Source organism: Eulemur rufifrons, chromosome 30 (assembly GCF_041146395.1).
Source record: "Eulemur rufifrons isolate Redbay chromosome 30, OSU_ERuf_1, whole genome shotgun sequence".
Taxonomy (NCBI): Eukaryota; Metazoa; Chordata; class Mammalia; order Primates; family Lemuridae; genus Eulemur; species Eulemur rufifrons.
In genome coordinates this window covers 111,784,363-111,811,938 of record NC_091012.1, presented here as the reverse complement: position 1 = coordinate 111,811,938, position 27,576 = coordinate 111,784,363, and the positions used below count along the sequence as shown (strand labels likewise).

At 36.2% G+C, this 27,576-nt stretch overlaps 2 protein-coding genes across 2 annotated transcripts in view; both read right to left on the bottom strand.

Moving 5' to 3' along the window:
- Positions 1-1,075: 1,075 nt before the first annotated feature.
- The window catches only part of LOC138378086 (X-linked retinitis pigmentosa GTPase regulator-like), a 48,375-nt gene continuing 21,874 nt past the window's right edge, over positions 1,076-27,576 (bottom strand). Inside the window, exons 11-19 of the mRNA XM_069463369.1 lie at positions 26,690-26,861; positions 21,665-21,750; positions 21,248-21,313; positions 18,403-18,583; positions 17,636-17,787; positions 7,206-7,385; positions 5,711-5,768; positions 4,302-4,393; positions 1,076-1,282 (exon numbers count right to left, since the gene is read on the bottom strand). Of these exons, the coding sequence (XP_069319470.1) occupies positions 1,076-1,282; positions 4,302-4,393; positions 5,711-5,768; positions 7,206-7,385; positions 17,636-17,787; positions 18,403-18,583; positions 21,248-21,313; positions 21,665-21,750; positions 26,690-26,861 (1,194 nt within the window). The remainder of the gene's footprint in view (positions 1,283-4,301; positions 4,394-5,710; positions 5,769-7,205; positions 7,386-17,635; positions 17,788-18,402; positions 18,584-21,247; positions 21,314-21,664; positions 21,751-26,689; positions 26,862-27,576) is intronic.
- Positions 16,436-17,224, bottom strand: LOC138378087 (cilia- and flagella-associated protein 251-like; the record flags this gene model as incomplete). The annotated part of the gene is made up of 1 exon (XM_069463370.1): positions 16,436-17,224. A coding segment is annotated over one exon (789 nt), but the record flags the coding sequence as incomplete, so codon positions are not given.

Below are 27,576 nucleotides of genomic sequence, written 5' to 3'. Positions count from 1 at the left end.
AGATTTCAAAATCACATGTACTCTGGACTAACATCCCTACAACTCTTGTGCTTGAAATGTAAAGATAGAGTTTCTTTTTCTTTGTTTAAATGGGGCTGTGGTCATTGTGATTGAAGAATAAAATATTTTATTCACAAGCTAGAATGGGGAAAATGAAGGTAGTTTGCTCCATTAAATAAGTATCACTTGTCAGCCTTAACTGTTGTGAGCAGTTTCCATCAGAGTAGACTTAGCGGTTTTATCCTTCATATTCCTTGTGGCAGAGCAGGGTCTGATTGAACCAAACTTGGTTATGTCTGGCAATGCTGGAGACAGTTGAAATGAGTAAGCCTGGCTGTGTTCAGTTCTCCTATGGTGGCGACCTGTGGCATGGTCAAACACTCCAGATCAAACTACATAATCTGCAATGTTTGCATGCCAGATCACCTCCCTAACGAAAAGGAGTGGGAAGCAAAGAAACTTCAGCATTCAGTTTCTCCACAAAGATGTGCTGTTTATAAAGCTGCTTTACTGAGGGGTAAATGCATTTTACATCCTTTGGTATTTTAAAAGTAGATTTTTTTTTGTCCCCATTTTGTCAATTCATAATTCGAAGTACCTCCAAATTTTATTCAGACTCATCCATTATAACAGTGGAACCAACCAGATATAGTTTATTAAAATATGCTCATTATAAACAATTTTGTCTCAGTTTTGAAAAATTGCAAATACATTAAAAACTGTTACAGTGTCATGGGATTGCAAATATTGCCTTATGAAATTATAAAGAAGTAAAACTGTTTAGTGAAAACTATGAAATATCTTAATTTTCACATATAAAAATATATTTTATGTTGCAACACTGAACAGTTAAGGCCACAACACTTGAAGAGTTTAAGATAAACATATTTTGAAACAGCTTGTTAGAAATATTAGCATAAATAAATATCAAAACTGGTCATACTGTTCAAACCAAATAAAACACATTAATTTGTATCTTTAAAAGACTACTATCAGAAACTTTCCTTCAGAAGTCATAACATTTTCAAGTATAAGTTAAAATATGCTTGGTGACCATGAACACATAAATTTCTATTTATAGTATTATACAAGATTTTGATCTTCTCTCTGTATGTGGTGGTGAATTAGCCTGCTGATTTTGCCCCGTGTGGTTCTGGCTGGCATCTTTCTTATTGCTTTTCAAAGCTATCTGATCTCCTATTGGTTTTCTCTCTGGGAGTGGCTCATTAATAATCTGCACACTTTTCTGGCTTGCCCGTGACATCCTTTTGAAGACGAAAAGCTAGAAAACACAGACACACACAAAACTCATTTCAGTAAATGAAACATTCACTGAATAGTATTTAGGGGTGGTATCATTTTCAACAAATATGAACATGATTTCATCATATCTTTATGAGGTACCATACATACATTCATCAGTCTTTTTTCTTTGACCAAAGTGCAGTCATGATTCCACCCTAAAACAAGACCTTTCAGGGTTTAACTTTCAATACCATCAACATCTTGGTAATATATTATCTTTTTCTTCAAAGAACAAATTTAGTATTTCACTTCGTTGAGTTGTAAGAAGAAAAAAGATGAAAATGAAAATATTACTTATTGTAACTGTTAAATGTAACCAGGATGTCTCATTTTCAGGCCCGTCTCTGATTCTCAGTGTCTCAGTAGCTACAGTGAATTTCTATCATAATATTCTGGAGGAGGAGGACGTACCTCCCCATTCCTGTAGATCAGAACTTCTGGCAAAATGTTAGTGCTGCCAAATGATGGCTGTGTGAGCCCTGCGGGTCTGAGTAGGCAGTCATATACATGGGAGCTGCTTCTCAGGCGAGGCCAGGGCTGTGGATATGCAGAATACAGACAATAGCTGGGGAGATTAAACTAGCCCCAATAACCAAGGGATTTCAGGCAGGTGGAAAAAAGAATATAAGATAAGAGACTGAGGAAGAGCAGAGTGTGAGAAGCAGGCAGAGAAAAAGCCAGCACTGAGGACCAAGGTGTGTAGGTGCAAAATCAGAAAAATGAGGCAGCTCACAAGTCAGGGGAGAAAAATATATCAAGAAGGGAGTGGCCAATAGGGCCACATGCAGGAGAGATCAAGTAAGATGATGACAAGAGTTTCATTTGATTTAGGTGCTTTGAAAATTTAGCCAGAAAGAAAATAGGATTCTTAAAGAGTGATAATACACATAATGGTTTTGACAAGATGCCAAAAACAAAAAAATGGGAAACAAAAACCAGATGAAGACTTGGCTCCTTTAGAAATCAAAACGGTACTAATAGTAACAGCTTACCTTTAGCTTCATAGAATGCAGCAATGAGGGTAAATATTTGTACCCAAAAAGTCAAGAGTCTGGAAAAAGGGTCAATGGATTAAAACAAAAGAACTCTTTTTCATGCTATGATGAAGGAATATACAACTTGAAAAATTCTGCCACTATAAAATAGCAAGAAATACTGAATAAGTATAAAAATATAATTTTATAATGTGCAGGTAATCTCACAAAAAATTAAGAGAAATCCTTATGTACCAAAAAATGAAGAAGGAGCAGGAAGCCTTAGAGGTTAAGTACTGAAACAGCATTTGTTAATCTTGTAACTTGAACCCTTACATTTTAACAGATTTGATCTCACAAAACATGAGAAATTGGAACCGAGACCCCTACATAATGTGAAGAACCTCTAAGGACTATGCTTTTAAATAAGCCCACTTAAACATTGAGAGATAAAGTAACATGCCTCTCTTGGTCTCGTGTTTGAGTGAAGAAGAAAAATGTTTTGCTAATGTGAATTTGGGATTCATATTTACAATACCAGTGTGGGTGGGAAACCCTTAACTGAGAAATTAACTTAAAATGGTTCTTTAGTCACATCAGAGCTAATACAAATTCTCTATGAATGCACTTACTCTAATCCAGGCCTTAAAGGATTTCGACAAAAAAGGCCCAGTTGAACATAAACTCACATCCAAATTTCAAAACACATATGGAAACAAATCACCATTAGCAAGTCAGCCAAAGCAACACACATATTTAGACTTCTAAGGATGCCTGACGTTGGAATTACTAAATACAAAATGTAAAATAAGTATGCTTAAATTATTTAAAGGACTGGAATAAAAAACAAACACAAAACAAGATACCATTTTTAAAAGACCAGATTCTTTCAGAAAAGAACAAAAATAGAACTTAAGATATGAAAAATGTAATCACTGAAATTAAAACTCAATAGGTATAGGTTAAATAGCAGAGAGGCCTCAGCTGAAGAGAAACTAGGATATTGATGAAAGCCCTGAAATTGCCCAGAATATCACTTAGACATGAAAAATATGAAGGTGATATTAAAAGACATGGACAAAGGAATAAAAAGTTACTATGAGAGTTTAAAAGGGGAGAGAGAAATATTCAAATATATAATGAATGAGAATTTTTAAAAATATGAATGACATAAACTCTCATATTCAAGGGTCACGATAAATTCTAAGAAAGTTAAAACAAAAAAATTCACACCTAAGCATCTCACAGTGAACTCAAACACATCAAAGACAAACAATCTAAAAAGCAGCCAGAGAGAAATGACAGGTTATATACAAAGTTATCAGCAATTATACTAAAGCAAAATTCTAAACAGCAACAATGGAGCAGATACTAAGAAAACATAACTGCCAAGCAGCCATACTGTCATTCAAGAACTATGGTAAAATAAAGATATTTTCAAGTGAACAGAAACGGAAAGTGTTAACTATCAATAGACACCTGATAGGAACTTCCAAAAGATTTCTTCAGGAAGAAATATAAGAATTCCAGAAAGGATGTCTGAGATGTAAAAAGGAATGATGAATAAGGAAAAGTGGTATAAAAATAACATATGATTTGTGAAGTTTAAAAATTTTAAACACTCAGTATAACACCTTGGAAAATGGGAAGGAAAGGGTGATAGGTGAGAAAACTCTCCTAAGATCCTGGCATTATTTAGGAAAAACTAGGAATACTGATTAGCTTTAGATTTTAGGTATGCATGATAAAAATTTCAAAGAGAAAATTCAGCTGTATAGGCCACTTTACAAGAGATACACCAAAAACACAAATAAAAGGCTGAAATAAAGATTACCATGCAAATAAGCAATGGAAAGCTAGTACATTAAAAATGTGAAACATCCCCTGAAATTCTGCACATGTTTATGGGCCATAAAAAGTCATATTAAGAGAGTTAAATTATGTGGATCATCATATGAAAAATAGAAGGAGCAATTCAATACTTTGGTCTTAACACTAAAACAGAAAATTCATTTCACTTACCTTGCTGGATTTTTTCATTTCTTTAATTGGTGTTGATGCATTACCTTCCAGGATTTGTGAAAAACTGCTCTTTGGACGATCACGCATGTATCCTAAAATTGGATCATTTAGAAATATTGGTTCTAACTAATGAGAAAAAAGAAAAGACTTGATGCTTTCATTAACACTCTATCAACTCTGAGTTGAAGGTTGATATGAAAAGGGCTCACCACTGGAGTAGTGGACAATGTCTATAACTGCATTACTTCCTAAAAAGTTGAATTAAGGTGAAAAGTCCAGACTGACCTGACCGATGCTGTATATGTTTAGATGACCAGTATCCAAATATAGCTACAAAGGTACTAGTAAATATTAGAGAATACTTCTGTAAAATATAAATTACCTTTTTTATTAGCCTAGTTATAATTAAACTCTGTACTCAAATGGATATGTTATTTTTTAGTGCTTCAAATTAATCCACATGTTATATAGTTGAGTAATTATCTTTAAAGTATATTTATAAAGCATATAAATGCTTTTAATTTTATATAATCAATTACTTAAAGCTTATATTTAATTTCTTTTTAACACTTTAGGCTATATGTTAATAATTAGAGGTGATGAATTTTTTAACATTTTGCCTAAAATATTCTAAAACTAATCTTTCTGCAGAAGTTAGAAGGAAAAAAAAGATTAAAGAAACTATTTCTCCCTCAGCTTAAGTTTGGATCAGATATCTAGTATTATGGACAGTTATTTTTAATGAGAATACAGTAAATAGCATACCACAGTGTGATGGTATGGAAACACAATGTGGGAGTAGTATGGCAAAAACACAGATGATTTGGATCTAGAAAATGTAGCTCTCAGGGGCAATCAGTCTCTTTTACTCCGAGGCATCTGTTCTCTCACATTAACAGCTAGGCTTGGGAAAAGATGTCTCTTTAATGTCTGTGGTAAGATGAGAGACTCAGGTCTGGGCTCTGAGGGAGATAACTGGATGGCCACTGTGACTACAGGCCAGTCCAGTCATCCTAACTTGGGCAATGAGATAGAGCAGTGCTCACCAGAGATATAAACTGGGATCTGGGGCAAAAGCCTGACTTAATAATACTGGTTGAGTAGGGGGAAAACAAGGTTGTAAAACAGTTGTCCTAAATCACTTAATACTGATATGTGAGTAGCCATGAGTAATGTGAATATTTGTATGTGAAGAAGCTGTGGCGGTTATAAATAAGAACAAATAAGCCTGTGTCACATAGTTCATAGCTTGTCACGAGGGCCATGTGAGAGTAAAAAGTATAAAACGGGATATATCTGTGTAAGCTTAAAATGACACAATTACAGCACATATATGTATGTACGTATGTATGTATGTTATGTATCTAGCCTTTTAAAAAATATGCTTTTGAAGTCAAACGTGCTCATACCTTTTGGATTTTCATTGTATTCACAAATGGCCCGTTCCTCTTGGCAGACTTTTTCTTCCTATAAACAATAAAAAAGCAATATAACAAAAAATATATTTGTGCTGTGCTAGAGAACTTAGTCTTGATTTTTAAGCAGGGTTCCAGAGTCTGCTTCTAGCTAATGACATAAACGTGGCAATTACTTCACTTTCCTGGGCTCTTATAAAATGAGGAGCCTTAGATGCTGACTGATTGTAAATGTCTTCCTAGCTTAAAATTGTGTGATAAAAAAAAACATGTATGATTCAAGAATTCTCCTCAAAGAAGATTCAGGAATGCTAACTGGTATATGAAATGTCGCAACACTTTACATTGTCAAATTGGTGTTTAATGATTTCTATGTTAAAGAATCTGAGGTACCACCCTAACTCAAAAAGTTCCCTATAAACAGAATCATTTTTTCCCTCTGAAGGAAAACAATAACTGCTAGACCATTTTCTCTTCTCAGTGAGAGAAAGGAATCTCGGAAAAAGGAGGAATTAAGAAAGAGAATGAATTCTATGGCATAATGCCATTTTTTAAATTAAAAATACATGCACACAAAACAATACATGTTTTACAAGTACACACTCAAATAAGAAGACAAATATGTTTCAGTGGCTGTCTATGTTAGAGAAAAGAGGAAGGGGAATGAGACTAAAAGGGAATAAATTTAAACAAGAGGGAAGAGCTTTGCACAGACCAATGATGAGAATGTTTCATTAACTAGAAGGTATGACTAACTCAGTGTTCTGCACGAGAGGTACAAAAAGTGAAAATGAAAATGAATCAGTACAAAATCATTCAGTTTGGGTTTTGGAATTCCACACCTCTGAAATTAATCCAGAGTAGGGTTAGCAAACGAATGATTTCCAACCTACCAACTATCTCCTAGCAGGTCACTCTCAGGCAAAACTACCAAATTGAAGAGATTATGTTTTTGACACCCTTAACTCCACTTTCAGGATGATTTTTGCTTCCTCAGTGATAGTTTTTCCTAGTCCTCCCGTACATACTTTTGTCTAGACTGCATATCTGAGGAACTGATGACATCAGATACTGCTGTGACCAACTTTCATTCATCCATACACACGTAAATATGTGCAGGTATGCATACACATACGCATCCCATTTCTGTCACCAGCACCAGGGCTCCTAACTTTGCATTTTCAGCATTTCAAGGACTGGGTGCATAACTTCTTGGTTAATTTCCCAACAATATACTCTCCTGACCCATACCAGTAGACTTACACGTGTGGAAAACAGAATGTTACCAAGCAGTGTAGAAAGTATGCTAGAAACAAAGTTTGCCTGATTCATAAATTAGCCAAAGCTTTGCCTATGGCACATGAGTGAAGTTATTCATAGAAGTATTTCTGCTCCTGAAGGAAGTTGGAATCTGCCCTCTGCAGGAACCAGGAGACCCATATGCTCTCTCTTAGGCAGGATCTCAGGATTTAAGCATCTATCATCATACCTTTTCATTGGTTTTAGCTGAGCTGTCATCAGTTCTTTCTGTCTCTTCTGTTTGACTGTTGTCACCTGAAGAAACATTTTTATCATCTCCCACAGATTTCATCTCGCCTTCCAGATTTTCAGAATTAATCTCATCCACATCTTCTAGTTCTAATCCTTCAGTTTCTGAAAATTCGAAATCCTGTGACAAAATTGATCATCAGAGAAGAGTAAGATTTTCTTTTGTAAAAATAGAGATAATTTTTACCATCTCAAAGAACACATAGAATATTAATTCAAATGTTGAAGTCAAAGAAATAAAATACTGCATAATCCATGTTGAATATCAAGTTACTCTATTACCAAGGATTTTATGCATGCTGTTCTACTTCAACAACTAGAATTACCAAAATTCTATGAGCACCTATAGCAAGGTTAAAATGTAAAAAAAATTAAATATGCTTTCTTGGCTGTCTCAAAGAGTGCTTTTAAAATTGATAAAAGTTAAAAAACTTTCTGTCTATTGTAGCATTATAACAATCATATCTATATATTATGTTCATTTTCCAAAACAGGGATTTAGAATCACTTTAGAGGTATAATTCACTGATAGTCATGAGAGAGGTAAGTATAATTATTTATATTCCAGAAAAAGATAAAGGGACATAGTTTAAATGGTTTGCTCTTGGTTATTAAAAGTAGAGGGAAAACCAGAGGTCTATCTGGCTACTGGCCAGCTAATCCAAATTATAAAACAGCCTGTCTATAGATTTGATAGACTGACAGCCAATCATGCAATGCTTATTAAGTATACGTAAAAAATATTAGTTTTAGCCTTTATTCTACCTCAGATTTTTTTTAGTTCATATTTTTGGTGAAATACTCTTATTGACTATCACTAAGAGATTAGGTTCCTTAATGGATTTCCCCCCATGCTTTTCATTCATACGCTTCACTAAAATTATTATAGCCTCTAAGATAGGCGAGGCAGTAATCAGTGTCATTCACTCCCTTGAATAACGTTTGTACAAAGCCCATCTTGGTAATATTTGATTCAGATCATATACACCCTTTATATCCCCTTCAACACTGTAACTAGCTTCTGGTGGTCAGCTTCCTAGTGGCTGTTTGGCTAAGGATAAAGCCTGATACCCAACAGGATCTTTAGTAGGTGGTTGGAAAACAATGCCTCTAATAAACTCACCTTTCTTTTGATAAAAATACAAAACGGGAGAGTTCAGGCTAAGGAAAGGATATGTTTATATGGCACACCTTAGTAATAAATATAAATGGCACCCTCAGGCCAGTAGCACCAAGGGTGTGACCTAACAGCATTCCCCCTGAGGCCAGGCAATCCCTAAGTAAGGCCTTGAGATTTAAAAAAGTTTCAGAAGCCACTTTGGGAGAACTTGACTTAGGTTAATCCAAGGTTATGAGACAGTGTATGCAAGAGAGGGAACATGAGAGGGGAACATGAACCAGGGCAGACGGCTATCTCAAAGGATGATTGGTTAGGCTGGGTAGGGTTAACCATGAGGCAGCTACCATTTACCAAATAACTTCTGAAGCGTTCTTTGTTTCTGCATGATGTCCCCTCTAAGTGACTTGTATATTACGCCTAGCCAGATGCACATTATGGGTAGCTAAACTTATCAGAGACAACTTTACTTTGAAAGGGAAAGGGAAGCAAGATTACTAGATTTAAGACTTATGACTCATAAACAGTTATATTCATAAATATACATAAATGAAAGGCTATTAGGAAGAACAGTGCTCCTGAGACATAGAATTTTATACTATGCCCCTCTGTCTCACAGAGAGAGGGTCAGTGAGCTGTGTTCCCACATAGTCCTTAATTATGGAGAGCTTGGATAATCTAGCACTTTGGTCAACTCCAATCGGTCTTGTTAACCAAGTTATTCATGTAACCATAGGATAAAATGGTATTATAAAAAGAACCTTGGGGTTTTACCTTAGTTTGGAAATCATCAAAACACTCAACTCTTATAATGAACTACAATTTTACTTATTAAGTATAAGAAAATCTGTAACAATGAAGAACTATTAGAACTATATCATTTTCTAAATCTCAGAAAGCTATTAGAAAATGACATTTTCACTAGAAATCACATCATCTAGTACAGCACTCTGCACTTACTAATAAGCACATTTAAAATTATTCTATACACATCTGGACAACTACTTTAAATCACAGAAAGTACTTACCTTCAAACTGAAACAATTTGGGAGAGATTGGCAGAATACTGGCATTTTATAAAAAGAAAGGGTAAAGTTTAAGTACATTCTTGGCACTAGAATCATACAAGATGCAAAGATAGTCTGGAATGGTCAAGTACATGCCTTGTGTTAGGACCACAGTAAAAAAAAAAAAAGTGAGTGGGCCTGACCTCTCACAAAAGGGCCCTTGTTTTATTGGTCAGACAGGACACAGTGAGCTGCAGTCTTTGGTCTGGCTCAGGGCAACACTTTTATATTTCTTATGGGAAAGATCAAGAAAGCAAAGGTTCCTCCTGAGGTTTCAGTTTGGTTAAGAATACAATTACACTGCATGCTTTAAGAACTAGAGATTGCTGGGGTGGGGAATGGGAAATGATTGAAGCGGGTTGAAGAGGAGCTTTTGGGGGAGCTGATATTGTGCTTTTCCTTGATTTGGATGTTGATCAGTTTGTGATGGGTGTGATCAGTTTGTGAATAATACATAGAGCTATACATGTACAAGATAGGTACTTTGTGTGTATTACAGTTTTTTTTAAAGTGAAAACAAAAACAAAAAAACCCAAAACTATAAAACATGAAATTGTATGCTATAATTCTGGATATATGACATGTCTCAATGTCATATAGGGTAGGAAATGTTTTCCAAATAGGTTAATATACCATAAAACTTTATATTTAGGTAATATCAGATAGGAAAAATATACTTTAAAATCTCAATTTCAAGGTTTTTTTTTTAGGACAGGAAAAGTTAACATGTAAGTCCATGTTTTAACTACACTGGATATCATTGAGGTCATAGTAGGGATTGGAAAAGGTATTAGATACAAAGGACTAAACACTGCTTTCCAAGCCTTGCTCTAATCACTCACGGCCTGAGCACAGCACCTAATTAAATGTGCTTTACAGTCTGTCTGTTAAACAAGAAAATAACATTAACAACACCTACCTTGGAGGGTTTGTGTAAGGATTTAAAAAATTATTTACAGAGAAAAATAACATGAAAAAATACTATATATTTATATTTAAATATAAGTGATTTTTATTTCATAAAAAGATAGATTTCCTAGTATGCATTGAGGACTATCAAAAAACAAAAAAACTTGGACTTTTTTGCCATAATGTCTCAGATCTTATCATTAGAAATGGTTCTTTTAAAATGTCCACTTATTTGTTCTACCTCTTCTACACATCCTTTTATTCTAAGCCAGGAGCCCGGCAGCTAGGGCAGGTGAGGGAAGAAGGAGGCCGCGTGCCTGTGAGAAGGAGCAATGAGAACCAGGACAGCCTGAGCTCAGCTTCAGGCCAGGGCTGCCCACAAGCACGATACTCCCAGACTTTCAGGCTGTCCAAGAGAAGTCTGAGAAACAGTTTTAAAATGTAAACTCTCCCGATATTTCAATGTTGGCAACCAATTCAAATTTTTAAAAAACACTGTGTATACAAAACAAAATACTCTGTGGGCCAGACCACACCATGGGCAGCCAGTTATGACCTCCAAATTCTTGGCTAGTAATGATATTATTTTATAATCTCTAACTCTTCCTTCTTTCTAGGAACCACTCCCTCATTTCATTCCTAATTCTGTGTTTTCACCAATGAATACATTCCAGTTTGACTCTGATAGGCAGGCCTGCACAAATGAATGTAATGTTCAGGGTACAGAACATCTTGCTGGTAGGCATTTTTATTCTCATTTTCAGATTTACTCTTTACTATTTGCCCCCCCTTTTTCCTTACAAAATTTAGTTCCTTGTTGTACTTAAAGAAATACATGATCCATGACTATGCTTTATGTGTTAATTATTTTTTATTTATTTTGATAACAACATTAGGACACAGAGGGATATCTGTTGTTTAGTGACAGCACTAACACCTAAATTTTAGTCTAACCTCATGAGTGCAATCAGCATCCCATTATGCTTTAAATGTTAAGGGGCATTATTGACACCTGTATGGTGTGTAACAGTAGAGTTTCACTTCACCTCATACTTAGAGGTCATCAGTATTTTAATCCACGTTATTCCCACAGATCTATTTTCATAAACCAATTTATTTTTGGTTATTATGTTGTATTTAAACACAAGTCAAATTCACAGGACAAAACTCATGCATGCCAACTGGTGACCTGGAGATTCATGAGTGTAGCTTTGCATCTGCCTTGGTGTGATCAGAGAGGATAATTAGAGTGATACCGGTTACCATTTGCTGAGTGCCTATAACGTGTTTCATGTGTTAAGTAATTTAATTATCAAAAGATCCACTCTTTCATTAAAAGAGGGAAATAAGACTCAGAAAGATCAAAAACAAAACAACAAAAACTTTTCCTGGTGACTACACAGCTAATCAGTGGAGGGCTGGGATTTGAATTCAGGTCTATGACTCCAGAACCCATGCTTATTCCCAAACCTGCCCAAATAATTTGAAAATCATAATGGCTGTCCTCATAATTGTTTTCTTTTTCCTTCCCTCACTAATGTTTAAAGCATTGCAGACTCTTCTTTTGATTCCTAAGTTCACATTGATAACATCCTATTCTTATTTATACATTAACTGCAAATAAAAATTAAAGATTTTTTTCCCAGAATACCAAAGTCTCTAGAAGATATTAATACATCTCCCTTCCTATACTGAGAATTGTGCCAGTAGCGCTCTATAACTGATATTTAATTTTCAAAGTTTAGTTCTGATTCTATTTCTCTGCAAAACAGACTTCCCGCAGCTCATTCTTTCCTGGCAATGTGGACTCTGCCCCTGGCCCTCCACTAGGCCACATCCCAGAGGCTCTCTCCGCAGCTGCTACCAATCTTTTCTCCTTGAAATCTTTTCCTTGGCTTGGGCGGTGCCTCTCTTTGCTAGTAAGCGTTCTGCCCCCACTCCTTTTGAGACTTCACTTTCTCAACCTCCTCCTTACCTACTGATGTTTCCTTGAATTCTGTCTTCAGTTCTCATCCTCTTTGCAATAGGAATGCTTCCTTTCATTCAAATCCAGTTTTAATGACATAAGCTGGAAATACTCAGCAATCTCCCCTGAGCTCCAGACCCATACATGTATCTGCTTACTGAATATCTCCTGCAGACAGATTTCTAAAATCTACAAGTCCAAAACCATCTCCCAAACCTGCTCCCAGTTCCCTATGCTCAATCTTGTTGAATAGCACTAATTCCCCCTCAGTTCTCTAGGCCAGAAACAAGAAACACTTAGCCATTCTCTTCCCTCCCAGCTACAACTCTTTACTAAAGCCTTCCCATCTTATTCCTGAATGTCTCTCAATACCACATGCCCCCATCTCTCCATCCCCACTGTCCTTGTCCAAGCCCTCTTCAATCCTTGCCTGGTCTACTATAACTGGCTCCTAACTGGTATTCCAGACTCTGGTCCTGTCCCCTTCCAATTCACCCTCATACTGCTGCCAGAATGATCTTACAAAAACCCAAGAGTAGTCAACTTACTCTTTTTGTTTAACATCTTTTATAGACATATAAGGCCCTCTGCCTCTCTATCTAGGACCAAAGTATACTCAACGCTGTGGTCACACCAAAACACCCCCATGACTCCCATCAGCCTGGAAAGCCCCCTTCCCCTCAATCCCTTTTGCCTGGTTAAGTTTTACTTGATGTGACTCAGTTGGAGTTCACTACTCACTGCTCGGAAGTCCTTTCCTAACCTTTCTCTGTGGCAGATAAAGTTCTACTCCTAAAATACCCTATAGTATTAGGAAATTTTCTGCTCAGCCTGTGGAAATGGCCTAAGAATTCGAGATTAGGAACCATATTTTACTCTCTGCATACCCAAAACACAAAACCATTTTCTTCTCATTAATTAAGGGATTTAATGGACAAAAGCCATAGATTTGTTTTCAGATCTTTTATCTTTGGGCAGCCATGACTAAAAGCATAGGGTATCAGGAAACAAAAGGGAATTATTAAGACATAGTTAAGGCAGAGCCACAGGGACTTCTTTCAACTGGTGATCTTTTGAGAAATCTATATCTAAAGTCCCTGACAGGTAAGAGGGCCACAGGAGGTTGACCGTAAGCTGCCCTCACTTCTTGAAATTGACCTGACTTGGGGAAGCTTCTGTCCTTTTTTTGGTATTTGGTACATAAATGTCGAATGAATAATATGTACCAAATATTAAGTTATGTGGCAGGTACTGGGCATACAATATCACACTCGATTTTCCCAACAGAAAGAATGAAGGAAGAATAGCAGCACTTTCCTCCACAGTTGCATTTTATTTTTGATATATATGTGTATAGCAAGTTTCTCTATATAGTGAAATAACAAAAGACATTTCAATGGCACTCACCTCAAGTGCTGCTGTTCAGCAGCAGCAGATGTTTCTGTGGTAGGTACTCCTTTGTAGCTTACCTTAAAGTCTTTTTCTGCCAGAGTCCTCATTAGGAAACTGTAACTCAATGGATTCTACATATACAACTGACACTTCCCTCAGTAATGATCAGTGATAAACTATAGTAAAAGCTTGAACATCCAGCAGATGGGGACAATAAAGAAGGAACCACTTATTTTAATCTATGTAACCAAGTATTAATTCAGAAGGGACAAATTGGTCTCATTCTTAAACTTCCTTTTCTTTCTCTCCTAAGATATATAAAGTAAATCACTTCTGTTCATGAAAGTCTGGCAACATCTGGTTCTTCTATCCCCCTAGTCCACTGCTAATCAGCAATAACCTCTTCCCTATAAACTTCTAGAGAGTACTAGACCTGCCATATATGTGACTAAATAAATGTTCACTTAACAGTGGACACAGAAAGTCGGTATGCTTAGTTTAGGATAACTGCTTGCTTTAGTATAATTGCAAGTTAGTTTGAAGGTGGAATGCTTTTGGTGACTAGACTCAAGATTTTTTTAAAGGAAAGAGCAGAAATTCTGGTCTGACAAAGCTCTAGTTGGTAATGAACAACTACTGTTCCTGTAGAATCACTTAGGTTACCATTCTCGTTCTACACTTTTCCAGATGAAGAAACTGAGGCCTGCAAAACAGTTCCAAGTTCAGAGAGCTTAAAAATACAAATCTGGAAGTAGAGGCCTGGTCTCAAAGTGACTAGGCCAGTGTTCTGTGCTTGCATGAACCACTACTTCTAAAGAGTACAAAAAAAAATTTTGGCCAGGAAAATGTGAAGAAATGCTATATGAAAATAAACATCTAGACCAATTCAAATACTTAAATGGGCACATTTTAGGACATCATTTCAGTATTGGCTGATTATCTCTTCAGTGAAAAATGAATACCCACAATTTTATGTTAATAACTTGAGCTGATGAGTTTCTCATCTCCCTGAAGGTTTTTTCTTTATGAATTTCATGTCTGTCATTTATCTTATTTGATAATTTTAAGTCTTTTTAAATAACCATGTTTTGTACATACACTGTATCATAGTATTAATTCTATTCTACTATAGTACTTAATGAACGTGGTAGTATTTGATAAAGCACTGCAATGCCAAATCAGTATATTTAGTTAGTTAGGGGAAGCTACCAGAGATCCCTGCAGTTGAGAGAAAATTTACAATTGCTCCTAGGAAATTCTTCACTTTGTATGATTCTAGTGTTTTTCCTCATGTTCTTTCTTACTCAGAGAATCAAATATGCAAAGAATTCAACTAGACAAATTCACAGGAAATTTACTATCAAAATCCTACTTGATAAAAGTTAAGTATAAGAAATTCCTCATGACCAAGATCTATGAAAGGTACTGGGAAAGGAAATCAATTGAAATGGGAGCCTTGAATAAACAACAGCCTAACAAACTAGCTGCATTATACACAATGAAAATTTTAAGGGAATATAGAAATTACTCAAGTGGAAATCTAGTCTCTCTAAAATTCAATATCTAATATTAGACAGTTTATCTTTTCACAAACAATTACTGACTGTATACATTTAATTTTTATTTTACTTGAAACATTCTGAAAAGCAACAGACAAACTGAGAATTACAAAATAGTCAATGAAGAATACATTGAGGACACATAACAGATACTGGAAATGAAGGTTTGATAGTACGTTAAAGCTTGGAAATTATAGGAGTTTAGAAATACAGAATTACAGAAGACAAGAGACATTAAAGCTGCCACAACTTTTCAAGAATGAAGAACAAAATTGTATAGAAAACTAAATTAATTTTAAAGTGTAATTTTTCTTCCTTAAAAAATTTCTTATGCAAATAACAAAAATGACAGAGTAAGTCAGCCTGTCAAAATGAAAAGAATCTAAGAGTTAGAAGGGACTACAGGTATCATATTATCTCATCCACTCTGTTTTACAGAGGAAACTAAGGCCCACTGAGTAGCTTTGCCTAGAGGATAAATATCTAAAGTTTTACATACACATTTACGTTAATCTCCATTAGATATACTGCCATCTGCCTAGATAGTAACTAAAAGAGACCACATTATTAGGATCTAAGTTTTGAACACAGGTACCACTTTGTTGATTTTTGCAAAAATGACACAAAAAAGATAAAAAGACAACACTATTTCTTTGAAATGTGAATGCCTCAAGTTAGCTTTAGAATATCACCCATTCTTATAAAATTATTCTAGGTAGTAGTTATAAACTATAATCATAGACTGAAAAAATGTACTAACATATTTATAAGAAATTAGAAATTTGTATAGCACTTAGGATCTGTGCTATTTTTAAATGGACCTATGTATAAAAACAAAATACTCTTATAGTCACACTTATTTCCTAATCTGTCTTTAATGAGAAATATACATTAATTATCTGATACGACCTTTCAATATATTCTAGTTACAGATTTATAATTTCAAGGGACAATACACCAAGATATTAGTTTAAGAGGAGGCAAAATTTACTAGTGCTTACTGTTGTCTTTGACCCTTTAACACAACTGGCATCAGTTTTTTTTACCACATATAAAATAACCATGACATAAAATTAATTTAATAAAATATAATGAGGGCCTATTATGTGCAAGGTGTTCAAATTAATCAGCTGGCCATAATCAGGCCACATTTAAAGTTTGTTACTTCAATTCCAAATAATGTGGTAATACATTATTCCAGAATCTTTTGGAACCTGATGGCCCATTTTTTAAATGTTGTTTTGACTGTGCCGGCACTTTGAGCCTCTGCTCTTTCCCCTTTCCCTCTGTGTCAATAATCGACTTCTTTTGATATGTTCTATGTTTGTCATATTTCATAGATCCTTTTATTTTGCTTACTTTTTTTGACTCCTCTTCTTCACCTTGCTTTTCCTGCCTTTCATTCTCTTCCTCATCTATGACCTGGTATTTCCCCTCTTCTTCCTCCTCTTCTCCATGCCTCCTGTTTCCTCCCCTTTCTCTTTCCTCCTCCTCCTCTCCTTCTTCCTCCAGGCCCTCTTCCTCCCCTCCTCCCTCTCCTTCATCTCCTTCCTCTTCTTCCACTTCTCCTTCCTCCCCTCCTCCCTCTCCTTCCTCCTCCTCCCCTTCCCTCTCTTCTTCCTCCCCTTCCCTCTCTTCTTCTTCCTCCCCTTCCCTCTCTTCTTCCTCCCCTTCCCTCTCTTCTTCTTCCTCCCCTTCCCTCTCTTCTTCTTCCTCCTCTTCCTCTCCTTCCTCTTCCCCCTCTCGTTCCTCCCCTTCATCTTCCCCTTCCCCCTCTCCTTCTTCCCCTTCCCCCTCTCCTTCCTCCTCCTCTTCCTCTCCTTCCCCCTCCTCTTCTTCTTGTTCTCCCTTTCCTTCCTCCCCTTCCACCTCTCCTTCTTCCTTTCCCTCTTCTCCTTCCTCCTCCTCTCCTTCCTTTTCACTTTCTCCTTCTGCTTCTTCCTCCTCTTCTTCTTTACCTCCCCCTTCCTTCTCTTCTCTGTCTCCCTCCTCCTCTTCTTCTCCTCCTCCTTCTTTCTCTTCTTCCTCCTCCTCCTCCTCCTCTTCTTCCCCCTCTCCTTGCTCTTCCCCTTCTCCTTCATCAATCTCTTGGTTTCTTTCTTCCTGATGGCCTTGTTCCCTCTTCTTTTTCTCCTGTTCTTCCTCATCCCTCTTCTCCCATTCCTCTTCCTCTTCTAGGCCCTTCTCTTCCTTACCCAGCCTCTCCATTTCTCCTCCTCCCTTGTCCTTCTCTCTCTGCTCCTCCCCCTTATCCCTTTGCGGCTGCTCCACTCCTGAACTACCCACCTCGCAGATCCCATCCCCTCCACCCTCAGGCCAGTCCTCTGCCTCTCCCCCTGACTCTCCCTCGCCTTCACTCACCTCTTCTTTGTCTGTAAGGTCATCTGACAGGTACTCTGCTGCCTCCTTTCTTCCTCCATGCACCTCCACATTCTCCTCCTGTGTCTCTACCTCTTGCTCCTCTAATTGGCCTCCTTCTGAATCCTCTGCTCCTTTCTGCTCCTCTGGGATCCCTGACAAGTGGTCACACTTAAAATCATATTTTGCCATGACTTTGGGTATTTTGGGTTCAGTTTCTTCCTCACTTCCTTGTTTAATAAATTTTCTGCTATACCACATGCTTTGGTCAGTTTGCACATCATCATCCTCTTTCTCTCCACTACTAAATTCTATCAACTCAGGCTGCTTGAATCTATCAGCTATACCCTGCTGACTCTCGCTTTCACCTTCCACGTAACTGTCTGGCTCTTCTATCAATTCTCTTTGACTGTCAAAAACCACATCTTGCCTGCTACTTCTCCTTTTCTTAACAAAATCTTTATTTTCTTCATTCTCAGTATCCACATTTCTATCTGGTAATTTGTCAAAGAATGAACGAATACTTTTTGTATTCTCTTCCCTTTTTCTTATCTCCTTCAGACCTGCTCTTTTCACCAGCTTAGTTTCCTTCTCAGAGACTCTTTTTTCTGCTTCTGAATCCTTCTGACTACATCCTCCATCACTTTCCTTTTCTATTTCCTTACCATCAAGTTGATCAATACCGCTTTTATTTTCATGTCTAAATATCTCTTTTTGCAAACCCTCTCCATCGGTGTCAGTCTGAGGTCCCGCCTCGCCTGAGTCATTACCTACTTCCTCATCTGAAAATGATTCCATGGTCGCAGCTGCTTGCATCATGAATATCCCCTTTGCCACATGTTGTTCAAATGCTTTACTTTCTTTCATTTTTGACATCTCTTCATATTCATTACTATCATCAGTTTCAGTATCAGCTGTATGCTGCATCGGTTTCTCAATTGTTTCTTGTTTCTGTAAATTTTTGAAGTAATTGTCATACTACTATTAGTTGACAAAGGTAACTTATCTACTATAAATTACTGCCAAGATTTTACAAAGTTTCACTAGGAGAATTAAAGTAGCCAGTTTTACCAGACATTTTGCTGAGGTATTGTTTTCTTTAGGGAGAATTTATACCACTCTCTAGGTCTATGATATATCTAATTTTGATTTAGTAACATGTATGTGCTTTTGTTTAACTTTCAAGTCTTACTACTTGCCTTAATTTTGCCATTAATCACAATACCATCAACATTTATTCTCTGCCCCTTTTCTTAATATGAATCAATCCTTATACAAAACTCATTTCCAGACAGATTTTGCAAGATGGTATTAAAAAATGTATATTTCTCTTGCATGTAGTGCAGCTCAGAATAATTTTTTCCACCTTCCCTACCATTTCTAATTTTCAAATTTTGATTTGTCTTTTGAGTTTATAAAATTCACAAAATTAAAGAAAATAAAAATGTAAACAATTTTAAAAATAAGTTTATTTCTAGAAGAAAAACTGAAATAAAAACTGCACATGAAATCGTTTTTATCTATAAACTAATGCATAATTAATATACTTTTTTCTAAACAAAATCTTTATTGGGTTTTTAAATTTCTGACCCTCTTTCTCCTATCTATTAAATTCTTAAATTATAATAATTTACGTACACAAAAAACATTACTTTGTATACATGAAAAAATACTAAGGGTAAAATATAAGATTTGTATAAAAAATTATGAAATCAAATGTGGAAATCTGATGATACATTAACAATATGAAATTAATTTCCTATTGGACAACACAGGGTAAAACCAAATTGTTGGCCTAAATTCTACAAACTAATGGATTCAAATATCAGATGGATTTGGGTTTCTGGATAGTAAAACCTCACTAAATCAAACTGCATAAATTGTAATGAGTGCTAGGCATAGGAAAAGGTTCATTTTTTTTGCCAAAAAAATTATTAAAACAGGACAAGTTAAAAATTAACAAGCAAATATATAGAAATAGTATAACAAATCTTTTTTTATTCACTAAAGTAGGCCTGGGCGGGCCAAAACTTGAAAGGACTACATGAAGTACAAAGTGTACATCAGCTTAGAGGAAGTGCTTTCCTTTTCTATTTGTTCTAGGTCTTGTTCTTTAAGAAGTCATGATTCTTTCAAGATCCCTAAGGGAGACAGGCCCAGCTGCCAGAATTGATTTCTAAATGTATGTGCCTTTCTTTCCCTAGCACAATAAACCAGCTCAGAAGAGGCAGAGCCCAGAGGAAAGATAGGAAAGCTGTCCACTTGGAAGTACAGTTAGTCAAAAAGTCAGTCAACATTTACTGAACTTCCACAACTGTGTTAGAATAGCTCTCTCATATTCAAAGGAATGCTGGTGGCCGGGCGCGGTGGCTCACGCCTGTAATCCTAGCACTCTGGGAGGCCGAGGCGGGTGGATCGCTTGAGGTCAGGAGTTCGAGACCAGCCTGAGCAAGAGTGAGACCCCGTCTCTACTAAAAATAGAAAGAAATTATATGGACAACTAAAATATATATATACAAAAAATTAGCCGGGCATGGTGGTGCATGCCTGTAGTCCCAGCTACTCGGGAGGCCGAGGCAGTAGGATCGCTTAAGCCCAGGAGTTTGAGGTTGCTGTGAGCTAGACTGACGCCACGGCACTCACTCTAGCCCGGACAACAGAGTGAGACTCTGTCTCAAAAAAAAAAAAAAAAAAAAGGAATGCTGGTATTCACCAGGCCTCTCAGTAATATAGATAGGACTAATGAGGACTGGCTCTAAACTTTTATAATTTAGCAAGATTTTCTTATGTTTCAGTGGCTTTGATTTTAAAGATTTTTAACTTCAAAATGCACCAAAGGCACTACAAATAGAAATTAAATGTCTATTAGTAGCCTTCTTCCCTCAATTTACGTTCTCCAATTTATTTTCCTAATCCCCAAACCCCACATCCTTTCATCCCACTGGTCCTTAAAGCCAGAAAAAGCAAAAGATTTCAGGACAGGACTTTGTCTCCAGGGTTGTGAAAACCACAACCACAACCACAATTCCATCCTCTTACTATTCGTTGTTAAAGGTTTCTCTTTCTCACCCATGAATGGTCTCTAATTTCCAAATGTTTACTTTAATCTTGTTTTTATGCTATCAATTACTTGATAAATTAAAGTCTAATCCAAAAATTGCAAAAGTAATTATGAAATATTTTCACTAAAATCACAAAATTTTAGAGCTAGAAAATAATCAATAACATCCAGTTAACAGCAGCATAGTAACTCACTCAAAGTCATACTCAACCAAAGTCAGAGAGCCACTCTATCAATAAACAGTAGCCTCTTCCTATACATCAGACCTATAATCATAATCTATTGCTTGACAGAAAGAAATATATGGCTATTATAACTTGTTAGTGATCCCAATGAGCAAATTTCAGCAATAAAACTCTACCACTTTTGTTGCATCACAGAAAATACATACCAACAGAACAAGCCAAAATGGGGGTTATTTACATTGTATTCCTCTGTCTTTTAAATTCCAACGTACACAAATGCTTACCTTTCTTGTGTTCTTTCCAGAAACTTTCCCACCCAAATTAAACAGTTCTTACCCACCATAATGATATTAAATGTTTGCATTATACCTTTTGTTTTTGAACTGGTGCTAATTTTAATGACTTGTCATTGGAATTCTGGCTCATCATATGTGTCTGAAATAAATAAAAATGAAAGTTCTAAAAATAATAAAACTATATACATGATTATATGATTATATATTTAAACATTATAAATATATACAAATAAAATGAATGCCAAATAGTTCAGATAGTAATATAGTCTACTCTCAATGGCCACACTAATAATGTGAGGATCAAAATAAATTTTATTATATTTGAATTATACCTCAATAAAGTTAGTTAAAAAAATAACAAAATGAAACAAAAACAAGCAAGCAGCTTTTATGCATAGAAGAGTATAGGAAGTATACACATACACATACACATACACAATGAACTAAAATTCAAACTCATCATCTAGATAAATAGATAGGAAATCATTACCATATTTAAGACATCAGTAGTTTCTCCAAGGCTTTCTGAATCCTCTTCTGAAGAATTTTCTATCTCTTTGCCTTTGGTCATTTCATCTTGAAAATAATATGAATGATTAAAAGGAGAAAAGGAAATGCAGATTCAACAGAAAAGTGAAAGGCAACTGACAAAAACTAAAAATTATTCTGTAATATAAAGTGCAGGTATAAAAAGTCCTTTAACCTAATGTCAAGGGAATTGAACAGAATTCATTCAGAGTGATAACAGGTTTTAAAATCTCTTTTTGAAGTTTAAAAACTTTGACACTGATTAGACAACAATTGCTTCATTCACATGGACAAGCAAACACTATTTGTTTGTGAAAAGACTACCCAGGTATTGAGCACTGTGATAGCTAGTTCCAAGAAGGGCCCCAGTGACCTACATCCTCCTATGTAGTTCGCTTGTACATTATACCAGGTTGGTCTGTGTGTGTATGACCAATAAAATAACCAGACATGATTGTAATGGCTTCGTAGCTTCTGTCTTGGTTACGCACATTTTTTTCTCTCTCTCTCTCTTGCTTTCTTTCTCTCTCTCTGTCATCACTTGCTCTGGGGGAATCCACGTTGTTGAGCATCTCTATGGAGGAGCCTATGTAGTGAGGAAGTGAGGCCTCCCACCAATGGCCATGTGAATGAGCTTGGAAGTTGATCCCCCAGCTCCAGTAAAGCCTTCGGATAACTGCAGTCCCATCTGACTGCAACCCTATGGAAGACTCTGAGCCAGAACCACCCAGCTAAGCTGTTCCTGGATCCTTGACTCTCAGAAACTGTATGAAAAAACAAATGTTTGTTGTGTTAACCTGCTAAGTTTTAGGGTCATTTTTTTATGTAGCAAGAGATAACTAGTACAAGCACCTAGAACCTTTCATAGAAAATTACAAGGCCATCACATCATAAAGCAAATAATTAAAAGTCATAAGTTCTATTTGACCTTATATTTTTTTCTCAATTTCTTACTATACCTTCGTTGATTACTTGTGTATTTATTTTATGGTAGCTCCTTAATGAAGTCTTCACTAAAAAATGCCAGTCCATGCTGATCTCTCCCTTTTAAATCCATTTAATTGAATAAGCAAATAATCATTTGTGTTTATTCCATGTAAGGTGATACGCAGAATAGCAACTTAAGTAATTGCTAATTCTTTTTGTTTATTTTTACTGTCTATATTTAAGGTATGAAACAGGTATTTTGATATACATTTGTAATTAATTATTAATGAACATACAGTCTAGAAGGGAATATAAAACATGTGACATGGAGGAATGACAAATCACATCCATGTTGGGAACCAGGAAAGGTTTCACTAAGGAAGTACATGGAAGGCTGAGTCGAATTCTGAGAGGTAGAGAAGGAGGTACAAGGGGAAGAAAGTGAAGCCTCTTCCTAATAAAGCAGCAGAACAGTAATCTGAGCAAAGGAGTAAGAAGAGAAAGAGAGGAAAGAAGCGTGTATTGAAAGCTTACCATGTGCCAGGAACATATGCTTTTACATATGTTAGATTAATTCCATGACAACAAGAAAGGTATTATATCCTCGTTTTATAAATGAGGAAACTAAGCTTCAGTGACCCTGTTGGTGCCCAGTGTCAATCTCAGGTCTCACTCCACAGCCCATGTTCTTTCTACTAACTCAGACTTTGAATAGCTCAGTTTGATCAAAATCAGGGGTTAGCGAACTTTTTATCTAAAGGCCCAAACGATAGACATTTTAGGCTTTGTGGTCTGTATAGTCTCTGTCCTAATTAACCTCTGACACTGTAGTGTGAAAACAGCCACAGACAAATCATAAAGGAATGGGCATGGCTGCATTTCAATAAAACTTTACAAAAACAGGCGGCTGGCTGGATTTGTCCCATGGGCCATTGTTTGCAGACTACTGATCTAAACGAAGGTTATTAAGAAAAAAATTATTCAGATATAAAGCTAGAAAAGCAGGTAGGAGTTATATGGGAAAATCTATACTTGTTTTCATAAATATCAGGGAGTCACTGAAGACACTGGAGCAGATGGAAAGTGAATTGTACCTGAAGAAGATTAACGTGGAAAATGTTATGTAAGATAGATTGGGCAGGGCAGAGAACATAGGTTTGGAAAATATATAGTAGATTATTTAAACTGATGGCCTTGCCTCAGACTTGACTGCGAAAACAGAAGTCATCAGACCTGATCCACTTGATCTTCTCACTGGCAAACATACATCAATTACCTACATTTGTACCCCAGTTCTAATTTTCCTGTTAAAATGTAGGACATTTTTCCTGTTATCAAAGGCTGCTGTGTACCCCTCCTGTCTTCAAAGAGCTTTGCACCTTTGGTTATACTTTCTCTCTTCTGCACTACCAAGCTCTCCTGGACTACTAGCTCATCTATTAGCATACAAATGTGCTCCAGTATTTCCTATTGAGCCCACATCTCCCTCTAGCTGCCAGCTCATTTCTCTGCTCTACTTCATCACCAAATATGCAAAAGAATTATCCACATATCCTATTTCCTCTTCACTTTCTCATTCCTCCTTCATGCCTCAATTTTTAACACTCTGGCTCCTGCCCTGATCTTCCGCTGGAACTGTTCTTGTTGAGATCACCAGTAATCTCCACGATACCAAATCCAGTGGATGCTTCTTGGAGCTCTTTTCCCTTGACCTCTGAGCAGTACTTTGCATTCACGATACTACTCTGTCCTAATTTCTCTCTTCCTACCTTACTGGCTGACAAGGCTGAGGAAGGATTCTTCACTGGCTCTTCTTCCTCTACCCTCTAAATATTAGATGTTCTTAGGGCTACGTCCTGGGCCCCCTTCTCTTCTGACTCTCCTCTCTAATAGGTGATTTCACCAACTTCCATGGATTTTAAATACCATCTCTATGCTGATGGTTTCCAAATTTATATCTCTAGTCCAGAGTTCTCTTCTGAACTTTAGGCTTGTTTTTCAACCATCTGCTTGATACTTTTACTTGGATGTCTCACAGATATCTCAGGCTCAATTCTTAAATTTCTTCCTCAGACTTGTCAATCATCCTCTTGCTTAGGAATCATCCTTGATTCCACCCTTTATTTCATGCCTATATGTAATTCATTAACATTTAGCAAGTCCAGTCGGTTTTGTCTAAAATGTATTTCAAGTCTGCCCTCTTCTCTTTTCTCCATCTCCACCATAAACATTGTCATCTCTTGGAAAAGGCTCACAAGTATTTTTCCTACTTCTAGTCTGGCCTCCATACAATTCACACAGAGGCAGAAGTGATCATCTTAAAATGTAAACTGGATTGGAACACATCAGTCCACTGTTTAAAACCCTTTAACTGCTTTCTGTTGTACTTAACAAAAATATTCAAATCGAATAAATCTCTTATGGAGTACAAAATCATGAATAATTTTTCACTGTCTCTTTCTCCATCATCATCTTGTCCTAGGCCTTTTCCCTCACTTTCTAAATTTCACTGGTCATCTCTCCTTTTCTTATAAGCTGCCTCCAAACCTCTGTCTATATAATTTTCTGTGCCTGAAACACATATATTCTTTTTGTATGGCCATCTCTTTATTATCCTTTATATTTTAGTTTAAATGGCACCTTCTCAGCAAAACCTATCCTGACCTCTTCTCCTCCATTATAAAGACTGAAGTCTGCAAATGATTTAAAAAAGTCACGCTATATATTGGCTACAACTTTCAAAATACTTTTCATTAAGAGAGTTTTAGCAAATAGTCACAAGAAAGATAAGGGATGGCTTTTCCTTTTGATCTAGCTACAAAATTATGTATATTTTCACATTCAAATTTCTTGAAGTGGCAAATAACTTTCCCCAAAACATAAACATCTCTTTTCCTTGTATACACTACTTGTCAGAATCTACTACTTTTCCCATGTACAATGCTGAAAAGCACCATTAGACATTGATTCCTATTTCAAAAGGAAACATACAAAAGTTGTGGGTCAGATACAGGAAATTAGCTCATTAGCAAGGTCCTAGTTATAGTTATATTCCATTTCCATGGCCCATAATTCTTGCTTGAGTTCCTGATCCTTTATTTCTTCAAACTTTTGCCTAAATGCCTGATCTCAAAGATACTAAAAATTATCTGTGCCATGGTTCTTAATCCCTGATGCCCAGGTTTATCTTCTTAATTTCAAACCTACTGCTTACTCTCTCATCTCCTGGTCCTGGCTTCTTGTCCTGCCCCTATCATCCAAGCATATGCCCTGCAGTAACACACAGACACATCTAAGATACACAAATGTCTGTAAACAAAATCATTTAGAAGAGATGCATAATAGCAAAAGAGCTGGGATTACAATTTTAAGCATGAAATCTTCATCTAATAGGCAGTGTGGTAGAAGTGTTAATAATAATCATAACTATATGTGTTAAGGGGTTTCTAGAGGTGCTGGACTCAATATAAGTATTTTATATGCCTGATCTCATTTAATCCTCACTGTCACTCTCTCAGGTAGGTATTATTAAACCCCTTTCAGTTAGTAAATGTCTGAGCTGGTATCTGACCCCAGATCAATTTAACTCCATATCCTATGCTCTTAATCACTATGCTATAGTGCCTAAATACAGAATTTCATGTAACTCCACAAGACCTGCATTCAAATCTTATCCACTTCATTTATGAACTGAGTGACACTGGGCAAGTCACTTGATCTCTCCAAGCCTTGCTTTTCTCATCTGTAAAATGAAAAATATAACTCTTTCCTAGTTCATGGAGTCACTTCAGGGTTTAAAGGAGATAAAGTAAAGGAAGGTACTATGTATGTTACCTATTACTCTATAAAAATATGCTGCTTTGGCTATATGGCACTCTTAGGGCCACTGACAGTATTTTCTATTTGTAAGGGTATTTCTGGATTTGAGTTCGTTCAAATGAGAGATGTCAGGCTCTAACCAGGAAGAGAAAATTTAATTAATTGGATAAAACATCTTAACATGAAAATGATAGGAATAAAAGACACATTTCTCCTGAGAAGAGAGAGTAGCAAATGTTACCTGGTTCCATTGGTGGCAAGGAGTCCTCCTTTTCAGACTCGGTTTTCTCTGGCAGGTTACTCGTAGACAAATAGGAAGGGTCTGAATCAGGTAGAATAAAAGCTAGTGCCGTAGCAGTCTCTTCTACTGGAGGTAGTGTTCGTATAGTTTCAATAGAATCTGGGGATTTCTCCTTTTAAATAAGCAAGTTAAATAAACTGTCAAATGGCGTTATATATTTAATATTTATATAAACTTCCCTGCAGCTGCTAAAAATATTTAAGAGAAAGACTTCAAAGTCTGCCAACATTCCATAACATTCACTTCTTAATAATCTCCAAGGGCTCAAAAACGTTTTGTTCTGTTGTCTCTGCATCTTAGTTGCTCTAAGCTGTCAATTTGGAAACCTTTTTTCACATGATGGGGAAAAAGTGTGTGTGCTACCTTCCCTGAGAAACAAAAAAATTACTCATGAGATGTAAACAAACAACTACTACAAAACACTGATGAGTTATTTCTCAACCTTTCCATACACACTCTTTCATGATAAAAAGCCAGATTTAACCTGTTTATTTCAAAAGGAATATGTCTTAGAACTTAAGGTAATTTTCAAAAAAAGGAATATCTCCTTTAAAAATTATTTGCCATTTACATTTAAAAATATATATGTCATTGAAACAATAATTTTAAAGCATAGGAGAATCTCCAGATTTAACTGAAAGAGAATATTCCTTCTCTCAAATTGAAGTCCTTATTTCTTTGTTTTTTACATTTCACTATAGTGCCCAACCTTCCACTGCTCATTGGGTATAAGTAAAAGATAAAAGAATGTAGCATTATGCAAGATAATTAAGTTCTAGAGATCTCTGTATAACATAATGTTGTGCCTAGAGTTACAATACTGTATT